Consider the following 13627-nt stretch of genomic DNA (forward strand, 5'->3'; position numbering starts at 1 on the left):
GTTCAATTGGTCCAAAGGTCTTCAGATTCCTTAGGTGAACGTTTTTATTCTTCTGGAAAGACAAAAACAAAACCCCACTCCAACCTTAACTTTGCATTTTCCTTTTTGCTGGGTTAAATCACCACACTGTTTGATGAACTATTGCCTCTCCTAAGCAAGAGGTCTCTCATGTTCGAATTGAGCCTTTATCAATTTTGATGGTCTCCATAGCTTTTCTTCTCCTGTGGAAACAAAAGCAAAACCTCTTCCCCAATGTAAATGAAACACATACCCTGGTTTCCATTCTGAGGTCAACACATCTTTAAAGTATACAGGCTGATTTAGTTCAGTGTTTTTTTCCTACTATCCAATGTCTCTCTGTAGCTGTTGTTCCCTTTTGTTAGCATTTAAAAACATTTAAAGTTAATAAAGCATTGTGAAATCTATCTGTGGGGGTCTTTGTTGCTCCTTTCTGCTTATTAAGCATTTCTTTTAAAGTGCAATTAGTTCTTTCTATAACTGTTTGTCCTGTAGTATTGTGTTGTATATCTGTAATATGCTTTATGTTGTAATATGTAAAAAATTGTTTCATTTTACTAGAGACATATACTGGAGCATTGTCAGTCTTAATTTATACAGGTATTCCCATGATGGCCATAACCTCTAAAAAGTGTGTGATTACAGAACCAGCCTTTTCAGAACTCAAAGCAGTTGCCCATTGAAATCCTGAATATGTATCTATGGTATTGTGCACGTACTTTAATTTTCCAGACTCTGTAAAATGAAACATGTCTATTTGCCAAATTTCATTTCTCTGAGTAACCTCAGGATTATATACTTCACAGAGTGGAGTTTGGTTAAACAGGGAACAAGTAGGACATCATTTTATAATTTCCTTGTCTTGTTGCCAAGTGATAAAAAAATCTTTCTTTAAACCTTTGCTATTAACATGGTGTTTCTTCTGAAATTCTGAGGCCTCTAGCTCATTTCATATCAATAGCTGACAAACTCATCATTACTTTGTGGTAGGCCTTTATGGGATCTGATATGTGTTATATACAAGGGATGATTTCTATTTCTGATTATTTCTTTTTTCTTTTCTTTTCTTTTTTTTTTTTTTTAACCAGAGCTGAGGACTGAACCCAGGGCCTTGTGCTTGCTAGGCAAGCACTCTACAACTGAGCTAAATCCCTAACCCCTGATTGTTTCTTGTAATTGAATAAATAACAAAGTTAATTCTGAATCATCAGGAATAAGTTCAATGGTTTCAATATGTAGAACAACTCTTTCTGCATATTGAGAATCAATAACTATATTAAGAGGTTCTGGAAAATCCATTAATACCATGAGAATAGCATGTAATTCAGACTTTTGAACAGAATCATAAAGGCTTTGAGCCACTTTACTTAAATTTCCTGACTTATAACCCACCTTTCCTGATTTGTTTATTTACCTATTTATTTTAGTTTTTTGAGACAGGGTTTCTCTGTGTAACCCTGGCTGTCCTGGAACTCACTCTGTAGCCCAGGCTGGCCTTGAACTCACAGAGATACAGCTGCCCTTGCCTCCCAAGTGCTGGGATTAAAGGCATGTGCCACCATTGCCTAGCACCATTCCTGATTTGTTTGCATCAGTATAGAATGTAGGGATTCCAGATATTGGTATTCCCTGCACAATGTAAAGAAAGACCCAATTGGTTCTTTTTATAAATTGAAGTCTCTTGCTTTGGGGATATTTGTTGCTAATCTTTCCCAAAAATTTGCTGCAAGCTCTTTGCCAGTGTTCATTTTTGGCCTATAATGAGGAAATCTCCGCATTAGTAAAAGGTACCACAGTTTCTGTTGGGTCCATTCATATTAATTGATGAAGCCTCAATTTTCCTTTTAGAGTCAATTCAGAAACCTTTTCTATGTAGGTTTTTAATATTTTACTCTGTTTGTGTGGCAAAAATATCCATCCTAAGATATTATCTTCTCTCTGCGTACAAATTCCTGTAGGAAAATGAGTAGAAGGTGGTGTGACCAGGGTCCAATCAAGCTCTGGGTCCAGCTGACCCATATGAGCATCCTGCAATTTTTTTCCCACCAGAGTTAATTCTCTCTCAGCTTTCTCTGGTAATTTTCTTGGACTATTTAAGTCCTTTATCACCTTGTAAGGTTTGAAATAAATTACTTAGTTCTTGAGTTGTTAATCCATTTGTGAGCCTTAGCCACTTAATATCGCCCAGCAATTTTTGAAAATCATTACGAGTTTACAGCTGATCTCTCCTGGTTCATACCTTTTATGGTTGAATGTTTTGTGAATCTATCTTATATCCTAGGTAGTTAATAAAAATCTCCTCTTTGTGTTTTTCAGGATCAATTTGTAATTCCCAGAAAGGCAATATTTTCTCTACTTCTTCAAACATTTTTTTCCACGGTATCTGCATTTGAATTAGATAGTAAGATATCTTCTATATAATGGTAAATTATAGATCGAGGAAACTGTTTACAAATTGTTTCCAGTGGCTGTTGTACAAAATATTGATATAAGATGAGGCTGTTTAACATCCCCTGTTAATTCTCCCTGTGGGAGAATTTTCCACTGACGAGGTCACCAGTACCAGGGGGTCCAGGGCCAAGCTGTCATCCTTCAGCTGCTCCCACAGATTTCCTAGTTGGGGAGGAGAGAAACATCATCAGTAGAGGGAGGGCAGCTAAACAGTCCGACTTCCACCCGAGCTTCTCAGGAGCCTCAGAGAGCAGCGTTGGAGTGACGCTGACTGGGAGGTCCCTGGCACCCGCTCTGGGACCCCAAGCAGTCACTGATTTTTTTTTTCTGAACCTCCAGCTCCCAGGTATCATAGTGTGAAAGCCAGGTTGAGACCAGTGGTTCTCAACCTTCCTAATGCTGCGACCCTTTATTTAATATGGCTCCTTCTGTTGTGGAGACCCCCAACCACAAAATCTCACTGCCACTCCATAACTGTAACTTGGTTACTGTTATGAATCGCAATGTAAATATCCGAAATGCAAGCTATCTTATAAACGATACGACTCCCATCAGGGTTGCGACCCACAGGTCGAGAACCACTGCTATAGATGCAGGTGACCTCTGTGCCTCTTTTGCCGGGTAGGGGCACTGGAGAAGATGAAGGATTTCCTTGTCTGAAGGGCTGCTGCAAAGGCAGTACTTAGGGGCAGTTTGGAGGTCCCCCGGAAACTCTTCACTCAAGCTTCTGCCTAGGTTTCCAGAGAAGGTGGATTTGTAGCCTAAGATCTTCCCACTGTCCACTGGACCTGATGAGGTCCACGGGCCTGGCTCCCCAGGCCTCCCCTTTCACAGGACCCAATGTACAGGATAGAACCAGAAAGGACACTTGCCTCCGAGAAAAAAACAGTGCTACCACGGATTCCCCTCTGGGTCATGAGACCTGCCTTGTGGCAGGCTAGTGATTGGAATCTTCCTGGAACATCAGCAGGGTGGAGAGATCTGACAACTGTCTGCTCTTGGCCACCTGGGTTCCAGTCCTAACCCCTTCTTTCTGGTGAATGACCTTGAGTGGTTTGCATGATCTCTGTGTGTCATACCACTTGCTATTTCCACAGGTCCAGACCGGGAGAATACATGTAACATCTGCAAGATGCCTGATACTCAGTAGGAGTAAGTAATGAAGGGTTTTGTTTTGGTTTTGTGGTGCTGGGGTATTGAGCCTAACCAAGGCCTGGTGCATGCTAGGTGGATGCTCTATCCCTCAGCCACATCTCTAGCCTTCTAATAGATATTTATAGTATCCTACGTGTCCCTGGTCTCCTCTGCAGCTGTCTTGTCTCTGCATCTACAGCAGGGCTGGGATGAAGATCTATTTCCAGTAGCCTAAGGTGTAGATCAGCAGCCTCTTCCGAACCTCCTATGGTCAGGGCAGGGTCTGAGGGCACACAGCAGTTTAGCTGGAAAGGGGCGGGACTTAGAGAAGAGGGTGTGGCTTGGCTGGCTGCCGGATGGAACTAACAAGACGGTGGGGAATAGATCGGCGCCCTCTCTGGGCTTGTAGCCTCAAATCTCGGTAGGACGTGCCTAGCTCTCAGGTCTTTTCTTTCTTTGCTTTTCTGAGACAGGGTTTCTCTGTGTACTGTACTGGACCTCGCTCTGTAGATCCGCCTGCCTCTGCCTCCTGAGTGCTAGGATTAAAGGCGTGTGCGACTACCACCTGACTAGTTGTGAGGTCTTACATTTTGTAGAGGGTCTCCTGCAGTGGAGGGTGAATTCTGAGAAAACATAATTGTGTTTGGGACGCTCAGGCACCCAGTCTCTCACAACCATGTTTGCTATGGGACTTCTAGCTTTTCCCAGCTTTGTCAGAGATGAGAAGTTTGATGATGAGGTCATCTGGAACATGTTCAGGGTACCAAGAGGAGGAAGATGGAGGCAAGAACAGTTTACCCCATTTCTGGATGGCAAGGAGTGAATGGGTAGCGTCAACACTTACTCCTAGTCATCTGCCTCAGGAGCCAGCAGGTGGCACCCTGGAGACATAGAGAGGCCAGGCCACATGGCCAAGAACACCTCTCTAGTCCTATCCCACCCTTCCTTCCCCTGCTCCCAGCTCACCCTGGAAGTCAAAGTCGGTGAGAGAGGGATTGATGGCGTCGAGGTCAGTACCAAGGTCTCCATCTGGCAGCAGAGTATCGTGCACAGTCCTGGCTGGGGAAGGCTCAGCCAGAAGCTTGGCACTGTGGCTGGGTGGTGTGTGGGCAGGTAGAGGTGAGTCCTGGGGGGTGACCGGCTGGGCCTGCAGCTCCAGATGCCCATCTGGCTGTGGGAACAATGGCTGCGGGTGTCCAGAAGGGGCCAGGCTGGGAGAAAGATGTGGGTAGGTCTGCCCGTAGCAGGAGGGTGCATGACCACCCAGTAGGTCCTGCAGAGGGTTCTTGCCAGGCATGGGGCCTGGAGCTGGGTGCATTGGGTGCAGAGGTTGAGAGAGACCAGCTGAGGGTGCCAGAGGCCGGATGGAGCCTGGGCCTGCCATCCCAGGGGGTGGACAGCCCAGCAACGGAGAGCCCAGTTTCTCCCTTTTGTCTCCAATGAGGCTGTCCAGCTCTTCTGTAAAGACCCAAAAGGAAACATCATGAGGTCTCCCTCTTTTGCAGCCTCCCAGCCTGGGACCCTCCCGCAGGCTCCTTGGCTCCTCCCCTTTCTTACACCGGAGTCCCTTGGCTGGTCTTTCTCACGGACCCGCCAGCCTCACCTGGCTTGGCCATGCTTTTGCGCACAGCGACGGGGTCCTTCCTCTTCCATTTCTGCAGCTCTTCCTGCATCTTGTCGATCTTGGAAGGATTGAGGGCCCACAGACAGCCCTTTCTAGAGGAACTTCCAGATTTGTTTTCCACCTTCTCGAAGCACTTGTTGAGAGACAGGTTATGGCGAACGGAATTCTTCCAGCCATCAGGCGCCGTCTGCCAGAGCAGAGCAGAGCAAGAATTCAGGTTGGGCTCCAGGTCTGGGTTCTAGAACATTCCTTCACCAACTCAGGACACAGAATTTCTACACACTCTGTGGTTTGATGTCCTCGGCACCAAGAAGATGCTTAGAACCCTCTAATTGTGGGGAAGGACTGGAAACTTGACAAGTTTGTTTGGGTTTTTGGTTTTTTTTCTTTTCTTTTCTTTTCTTTTCTTTCTTTCTTTCTTTCTTTCTTTCTTTCTTTCTTTCTTTCTTTCTTTCTTTCTTTCTTTCTTTCTTTCTTTCTTTTTCCTTTTTTGAGCTGAGGACGGAACACAGGGCCTTGTGCTTGCTAGGCAAGCGATCTATCATTGAGCTAAATCCCCAACCCGGTTTTTGTTCTTTTTTTCGAGACAGGGTTTCTCCATGTAGTTTTGGTGCCTGTCCTAGATCTCGCTCTGTAGCCCAGGCTGGCCTTGAACTCACAGAGATCCACTTGGCTCTGCCTCCTGAGTGCTGGGATTAGAGGTGTGTGTCACCACTGCCAGGCCCTAAGTTTGTTTCTCAGCTAAAATCTAAAACCTGCCTTCATCCTTCCTACTTCTTAGACCAGACCAAGACCCTGCAGAGGACTGTGATCCTTTATGTATTTTTTTTACTTATTTTATGTGTACACGTGAGTGCCTATGTCTACGTACCACATGCATACAGGAGCCGGTGGAGGTCAAGAGAGGACACCGAATCCCCTGAAACTACAGTTACAGATGGTTGGGAGCCACCATGTGGGTGCTGGGAACACCCTAAGTCCTGTGCAAGAACAGTGAGTGCCCTTGACCACTGAGCCACCTCTCCAATGCTCTTTACCATCTGCCCCCCTTTTTCGAGATGGGATCTCGCTCTGTAGCCCAGGCTGGCATGGAGCTCACAATTTTCCTGCCTCAGAGCCTCTTGAGTGAAGTCACAGGCATCAGCTGCTATGTCCAACTTGTGATTCCTCTTTAAGGGACAACTGGTAAATGCCACCTAGGCCTCTGGTCAATGTCCCCATCGAAGCAGGGAGTGTGACCATTGAGCCTTCTGACCTGTGTACCCCCTTTGTAGAAAGTGGAAGATCACTATTTTAAAGTTTTTGGGGCCAGTTTTAAAGGTGGTGATGGGGAAGCAGAATGCCCCTCCTCTGGGTGGGCCTCATCCCTCCAGGGCAAGCTTAGCAGAGGAGGGTTGGTGAGCAGTGGGAGTTAGTGCACCTGTTGCCTACATGTTTGATTGCAGATGTGTTGTTGATGAAGACAGGGGTAGTAGTGTATAAAGGCAAATATGCACTGAAGTCCTTAGATAGATGTCTTTTGGTGTGAGCGGCATCTCCCACCATAGGTCTCTGAACTCCTGAGTGAGGATGGCTGTGTGTGAGAAAGTGTCTCCGAGTACGTGTGTATCCATGATTGAGTGTGTGGGTGTGAGTTCGCATGAGTGTGCCCTGGAGGTGTGCCCTGGTGGGGAGGCCAACCCTCAGGCAGGGGGTGCTCGTGCCAACAGAATAAACACCCATTAGGAGGCCTGGTCATGCCACCGGTGCAGTAATTGTGCCCAGGGAGGGTTGTAAAAACCATTAAGCTGACTCAGTTGGGTGAGAGGCTGTGGGGGCGGCGGGGGGAGCATGGGCCTCCTACCTCCCACCTCTGGCTCAGTTGAAGGCTCTGTGACCATCCTGAGTCTAGCGGGGGCTGACTCTGGGTAGAATCCGGACTCTGGCTGACGGGACTTCCTCCAGCACTTCGGCACTGGCTCCTCTCCCTTTCAGCCCCTGTTTCTGGTTAATGAGAGATGGCCACGCCCTCCTCCCTAGCTCACTTGCCCCAGGGCACTGCCAAGCTGAATCACGCCCAGCAGAACCGGGCCCTGATGCCAGCGTCACTGTGAGTTGCTGGCAGCAACTGCTGGAGCCTTTCTTGGGGACAGCTAGCCTGTCATGGGGCTGGTTCTGATGTCCCCCAAGGTTCATCAAGGGTTACCAGGGAGGTTCCGGAAGCTACTGGACCTCCTTTGACTCCTACAGCTGTCTCTACTAAGAGTCAAAGCTCTGTCGCCCCATGGGCAGACTTAATGGGCACTGGGAACTTTTATGGTCCTATAAACCTGTGACTTTGGGATGCCAGGGCAGCCCCCACCCCAGCCACTTCCTGTTTGGAAGCGGGATGGTCAGCACTAACAATTATGCACAGTGGTCGGACACTTCCTCGGTCCCACATCCCTGACTCATAGGACTATGGGACACCCACAACAGCTGTCTTGGGTATGAGTACTGTCCACCTGAGAATCCACCCTGCCCTTTGAGGACTGTCCACTTCAGAGTCCACTCTACTTGCCCCAAACAATGACCTTCTAATGAGTGAGAGGTGGAGTCTTTGAACTCTTTCTTTAGTGAGGATCAGAAGGAGCTGTCGGCTTGGAAGGAATCTATGAACTGTTCCAAACAGACATGTTCCAGAGGGGGAAACTGAGGCCCAGAGAGGAAAGAGGCTGGCCTTGGATCACACAAGGAAACAATATCCAGTCCTGGACTCCAGCCCTGTTCCTCTGCTAAGGGCCCTGCCCGGGTCATCCCATGGGGCCTGCCTTACAATGGAGCCGGTCCCATCCTCACACACTCTCTCTGAAGTCAAATGTAAACTCAGGCATGAAGGAGTGATGCAACCAGCTAAGAAAAACAACCAAACCAAAAAAAGCTGTTAGACCTCTTCATTCTTCAGCCCCATAAAACAGGGATTACACGGCTCCCAGGAAAAATAATTAAGCCAGGAAGACGAGATACAGGGAGGGCGGGGGCCAGGCCAGGAGTGGGCAGGGAGGAAGGCCCAGAGGAGCAGGGAGGGGCCTCACTGCCCTTTCTCTGGCCAGTTCTTGGAGGACTTTGCCACAGCTGTAGGAGCAGGCAAGTGTCTATTCCTTCCGGGAGATTCTGGGGTTCAGGAGCAGTCCATACAGACGACGGTATTTCTCTCTCTCTGAACCTCAAGTCAGTGGGCTTTTCCACTTCAGCCAAAGCTACGCTGAAGGACTTTTTTGCCCACTCCCTGTCTGGTGGGAGCATTAGCAGATGCCAGATGTCTGCACACCATCCAGCAGCTGTCCCCAGGCAGGGCAATGGCACGGAAGTAGGGCAGGAACCTCCTACCGCCTATGGAGCTGACGTGGGATGGCCTGGGCCTCAGCACCTGTCCTGCCTGGGTAGTGGATGAGACAGCATCCATCCTGGGGACTGCACTCCCCAACAGAAACTCTTGCTTCTCCTTAGGAGAAGATGTCTGTGCAAGGGGTGCTTGGGGGACATGGGTCAAGGCTAAGGGGGCTGTGTATAAAGCCAAATAGCTTGACTCAACAACTGGTCCATTTGCTGTGTGATCTTGGAAGGATGGGTCACCTTCTCTGGTAAGTTTGCTCGCTTAGAAAGAAGGGTGCCTGTCAGATCCCCCAGGAGACTGGACTTTAGCAGGCCCACCTAAGGGACCATCTTTGCCAAGTCAACCCAGAGGCAGACATGACCCCTGCCCCCCAGGGTTAGATCAAGGGTCAGGGGTGAGTTATTCTACCCCCACCCCCACCCTGTGTAGGAATCTTGTCCAGGAACATTTGAAAATCCACTGGGTGTGACCTCCACCTCACATTGCCATAACTGTTACATGCCTCAGTTTCCCCAGGGTCCCTCTTCCTGTCTCAGGGGTGCTGGGAAGGACTTGCTGAGAGTTGCCTAAAGTCTGTTCTGTGGGGGATAGAAACTAATGCTGCACACGGGTTGGGGAGAACCAGCTGGATTCTCAGGACACCCTAAGACTGTGAGCCCCAGGTTCAGGCACAAGTGAAGCTCAGCATGCCGCATGCCCGCCCTGTAGAGGCAGATGCTAATCTCATTCTGGAAGGTGACAGGTTCCAGCACTCCTGTTGCCTTAGCAACCAGCTCCAACTTGGAATTCCTCCAGCCCACAGCACCCTGGCCAAGGCTGGAGACACTCCCAACACTTGTCTTTCTCTATCAATCTGGGGAAAGGTGGCTGGTCCCCGAAACCTCTCGGAACTGACATCACCCCTCCCCCACTTTCCCAGCTGTTGTGTGACCCGGAGCACACAGCTGGAGCTCTCTGTTCACAGAGTCCTCCCGGTCTTTGCTATTGAGGATAGAGCTTGAGGCCTGGCACATGCTGGGGGATGGCTTTTAGACTCACCTTGAAATACGGGAAGTGCTCGGTCATGAAATTGTAGATTTCGCTGACTGGAAGGCTTCCGGTCTTGCTGTTCTTAAGGGCCATGAAGATGAGGATGCTGTAACAGAAATCTCCTGAGAGTCAGGCTCTCTGACCAGGCAGGTCCCCACCACCTTCAGCTCCCCCTTAGCCAACGGGCTCTGTGAGGCTGAGACTGAACTACAGGAACCTTTTGTGGAATCACGAAAGCCAGATTGCTGTCTGACACAGCCATTAGATGTGTGAGCTTGTCTGGAACTTTCTAAGCCTTGGTTTCCTTAGTTTTGAAATGGAAAAAAAAAAAAAAAAGATGAAATAAAATGCAGCAGCTAGCTTCCTTAGAGTTTCGGGAACGGAAGTTTCCCACGCATCCTTACACGGATATGACCCCCCCTCTCCCGACTGCTCAGTCCTCGGCTCACCATGCACGCGGGTAGACAGCAGGAAGGGAACAAGGCTTCTTCCTGCTGTGCGCCAAGTACAGTCCTCCCCACATTCTCCTACGTGAAACTTCCTGTATCCTGAATTGTCTCCCCCTTTCTCTTCCAGACCACCAGTTTCACAGTTAGAAGCTAAGCTACTTGTTTATTCGTTTTTAAACCTTGGAAGAGGGGGGCAGGCAATGAGCACCTTTAATTCTCCACCTAAACTCTAGTACTAGGTGCTGGGCCCCAAGATAGGCCCTCACAGGCCTACCTACCCAAATCACCAGCATCCTCTGAGTCTAACCACTTAAGACTCCACAGGGTCAAAAGATGAAAGGTCGAAGGTTGTGTGTCTACTCCCTGCCCACCTGCAGGGATCTTTTCTCCAGCATCCTTGGAGGGTACTAGGTATGATTCCCGTCCCCTTCAATGACCCCTGCACCTGGAGGATTCCGTGCCTCAGTTTCCCCTCAGTGCTCCTAGTTCTGCCCCAGATGTGCTAGGACATGTACCTGTAGGAGTAGATAGGCTTGGGGAAGAGTGGCTGGTGCCCGTCGGCGCTGGCCTGGGTGTGTGTGATCCTCTGATAGGGATAGTGAGCCGAGCCCAGGTAAGGCACAGGGTAGCTGCTTCCACCGGGGGAGTACTGTAGAGGCCAAACAGGACAGAGAAGTTACTATGGTACCAAGCCTTCCCAAGTGGGGTACCATTCCTCCATTTACACATATCCAGAGAGGGAACTGAGGCTAGAGTCTCCTCCCGATGGTCATGGACGCTACTCCATATCCAATGGCATGGCTGAGGAATGGACAGGGGGATAGGAAGGACGTTTTGGACTTGGGTAGAGATCCCCACTCTAGAACTCAGCATCTCAGATGGCCTCAAAGCTAACTTTCTCCAACTCTTTCCCCTCGGCCCTTGAGGTACTGTGGTTGCCATGGTAATGGGATGGGGAGCAGCCCACAGTCTTACACTTTGCGGGCAGGCACTCCAGGCCTCCCGTGTCTCTTTTGGAGCATAGGGCCGGAAGTGGGATGTCCAGCCTGGGTGTGTTCTAGGCACGGCCACCTTTACGAGTTTCAGTGGCTCTTTGAAAGAGCCGGTCATGATGGTGGGCAGGTGGGGGTAGGAGGTAGTTTTACGGCTAAGGGAGTGGCTGCGGTGCCAGGGATGGTGTTTTATGGGGGCTGGGGGTTGGAGACTCTGACTCCCCCAGCTGCTCCAGGCTGAAGTGTTCTTTCCAGGTCACCAAGAGACACTTAGTGCCTGAGTCACCCTCTCTTGGGGCTCCATAAAGCCCTGGGTGCGGCCATCTTGTTCAAGGATGTTGAAGACTGCTTCAAAGTAGGGCTGGGCATGGCAAGGCCACTTAGGGTCTGCTGGTCACCTTCATCCTATGGTGGCTTGGTCTCTGATGTGGCAGATTGCCTCAGGGACATCCTTTGCCCTGAGTCATATCAGGAGCCTCAGAAAAGCTGAGGCTTCTGCAGTGAGGTCCTTCCTGTAAGGGAGGACGTCCTTTCATGTCGTGTGTCTCTTTGTCCCTCTCTGTCACTTTCTGTACCCACAGCAGGCAGCCTGACCCCCACCTTCTCAGCCTGCCTCCTGGCTTGGCTAGGATCAGGGCCAATGCCAGAGCCTGAGTAGAACCTGCTCCACAGGCAAGGCCTGTCTGAGTGCCAGGCTGCAGGTGGATGGAGCTGGGCGCTGGGCAGCCACTTGCTCTGTCTTGCCCAGTGACTCCAAAGGAGCTGCCTGGCTGCTCTGGGGCTCTTTTCTGTCTCTTTTCAAAACTCCTCCATCCCTTGCCAGTGTGGGGCAATTATTTAGCATCTCCTCCGTTCCGGAGAGCTTTCTCTGTTTGTTTAAGTGTCAGGAATGCTCAGCCAGACCAACACTCCCCTATGCAAATGTGAGGAGAAAAGGAAAAAAAAAAAAAAAAAACACATTCCAGAGAGAAAAGGCTCTTGCCAGAGCATCAGAACACAAACCCACCAAACCAGTGTAGACTCAGGGACATCACTAGTATCTCCAGGACCCTTCCAGACCCTACTATTTTTTTTTTTTTTTAATTTTTGTGTGCGAGACAGAAACTAGCTACGTTGCCTAAGGCTGGCCATGAACTAGAGAGTCTCCTGCCTCAGTGTCACTGGTGCTGGAATTACAGGTGGGTTCCTGGACCTATTCTTTGGCCTGAGCAGACCCTTACGTACTCATGTAAGTGTCTTGGAAACACCTTAAAAGGTTGGCATGGGCTTCCACCGCCAGATCTGCCAGCCCTGTGACCTCCGGCAAATTGCTTAATCTCTCTGAGGCTCATGGGAAAAGTAATGTTGTTAAGGACACCTGTCTCAGAAGAGTGTGGCTTTGGGAAGAAAAGGGGGCTTGCTGCCTACTGATCCCAAGGCCATAACTGAGTGGGGTCAGCCTGGGCTCTGCCTCCTCCGGGGGTCCACCAACCTTCTTCACCTCCTGCTTCCAAATGTGCCCATTCTAGTCCTTAGCCACTCCCAACAGGAAGGAAGATAGGGAAACAGATGAACACCCATCAGGTGTGGCCAAGACAGGATCTTACTTTGTCTCTGGGACAGCGACAGCTTTTTCTCAAGCCTTTAGAATGTGGCAGCAGCCAAAGCAAGACACCCAACAGACTAGTGATTGTCCACCCAATCAACCACTCAATGCAGCCCCTGGGCACTGGGCCTTGTGCTTTCTTTCCAGGACTCCATTCAATCTCCACAAAGCTCTAGAGAGTCCCCACCATCCCCATCTTATGAATCAGGACCTGGGCTCTCTGGTTGAGGCCTCGTGCCTTGCCAGGATATCCCCAACCTGTAAAGCAGAAACCCACCTGGCACCAGGAAGAAAACAAGTTGTACCCAGGGGCCCACTGCTGCCTGGTCCACTCTCTGGATGACTGATGCCACATAGTTTTTCCTCTCTGGGATCAGCCCCACCATCTGTCAAATGAAGGGGTTGGAGACGATGCTTGTGGCCCTTCCAGGCCCAAGATCCTGTGATTACGGCAATCTCTGCATCAGCAGCCCTGGGGCACACCCAGAAAGTGGTCACAGCTAGCTTTCACCCCTCTGGGGCCAAATGCTGGCTTCCCAAAGGCCCCTGGGAATCCTGGTTAGAGCAATCTGATCCTGGATTGTCTATCTACCAGGACCTAACTGCATACCTTGCTGTCTCTACTCGGGGCTTGGCTCTGTGCTAGGCCCTGAGGACTCCACGTGAGCCTCTCAGAGATCTCTCTAGTCCTACTCAAGTCTGTGTGATCACTGATCAGTCTCCATCATTTCTCTAGAGGCCTAGCTTACTCCTGTCATCTACAGTTAGGTGGGATGTGGGGAACACTGTCCATTCCAACCTAATCCCACCATTGACTTGCTGATTTCCCTCAGGAAAACCCCTACCCATCTCTGTGCACTGATCCTTCCCTAAGAGTCAGCTTTCAGCGAGTCAGAAACCTTTAGGGTAAGGTTCAAGACAAGAGAAAGGAGGGGGACAGACATCTTTCTCTTCCAGCAGAGATCAGAAGTTAAGGTCAAGCCCCCAGCT

The 13627-nt window shown here is 49.6% G+C and overlaps 1 protein-coding gene across 1 annotated transcript in view; it reads right to left on the bottom strand.

Annotated features, from left to right (window-relative positions):
• Foxn1 (forkhead box N1) overlaps window positions 1-9911 on the bottom strand; it is an 11382-nt gene extending 1471 nt beyond the window's left edge. The window contains exons 1-4 of the mRNA XM_036196761.1: window positions 9621-9911; window positions 5207-5414; window positions 4570-5061; window positions 2565-2631 (exon numbers count right to left, since the gene is read on the bottom strand). Of these exons, the coding sequence (XP_036052654.1) occupies window positions 2565-2631; window positions 4570-5061; window positions 5207-5414; window positions 9621-9704 (851 nt within the window). The 5' untranslated portion in view covers window positions 9705-9911. The remainder of the gene's footprint in view (window positions 1-2564; window positions 2632-4569; window positions 5062-5206; window positions 5415-9620) is intronic.
• Between the last annotated feature and the right edge of the window lie 3716 nt (window positions 9912-13627).

This window comes from Onychomys torridus, chromosome 8 (assembly GCF_903995425.1).
Source record: "Onychomys torridus chromosome 8, mOncTor1.1, whole genome shotgun sequence".
Lineage (NCBI taxonomy): Eukaryota > Metazoa > Chordata > Mammalia > Rodentia > Cricetidae > Onychomys > Onychomys torridus.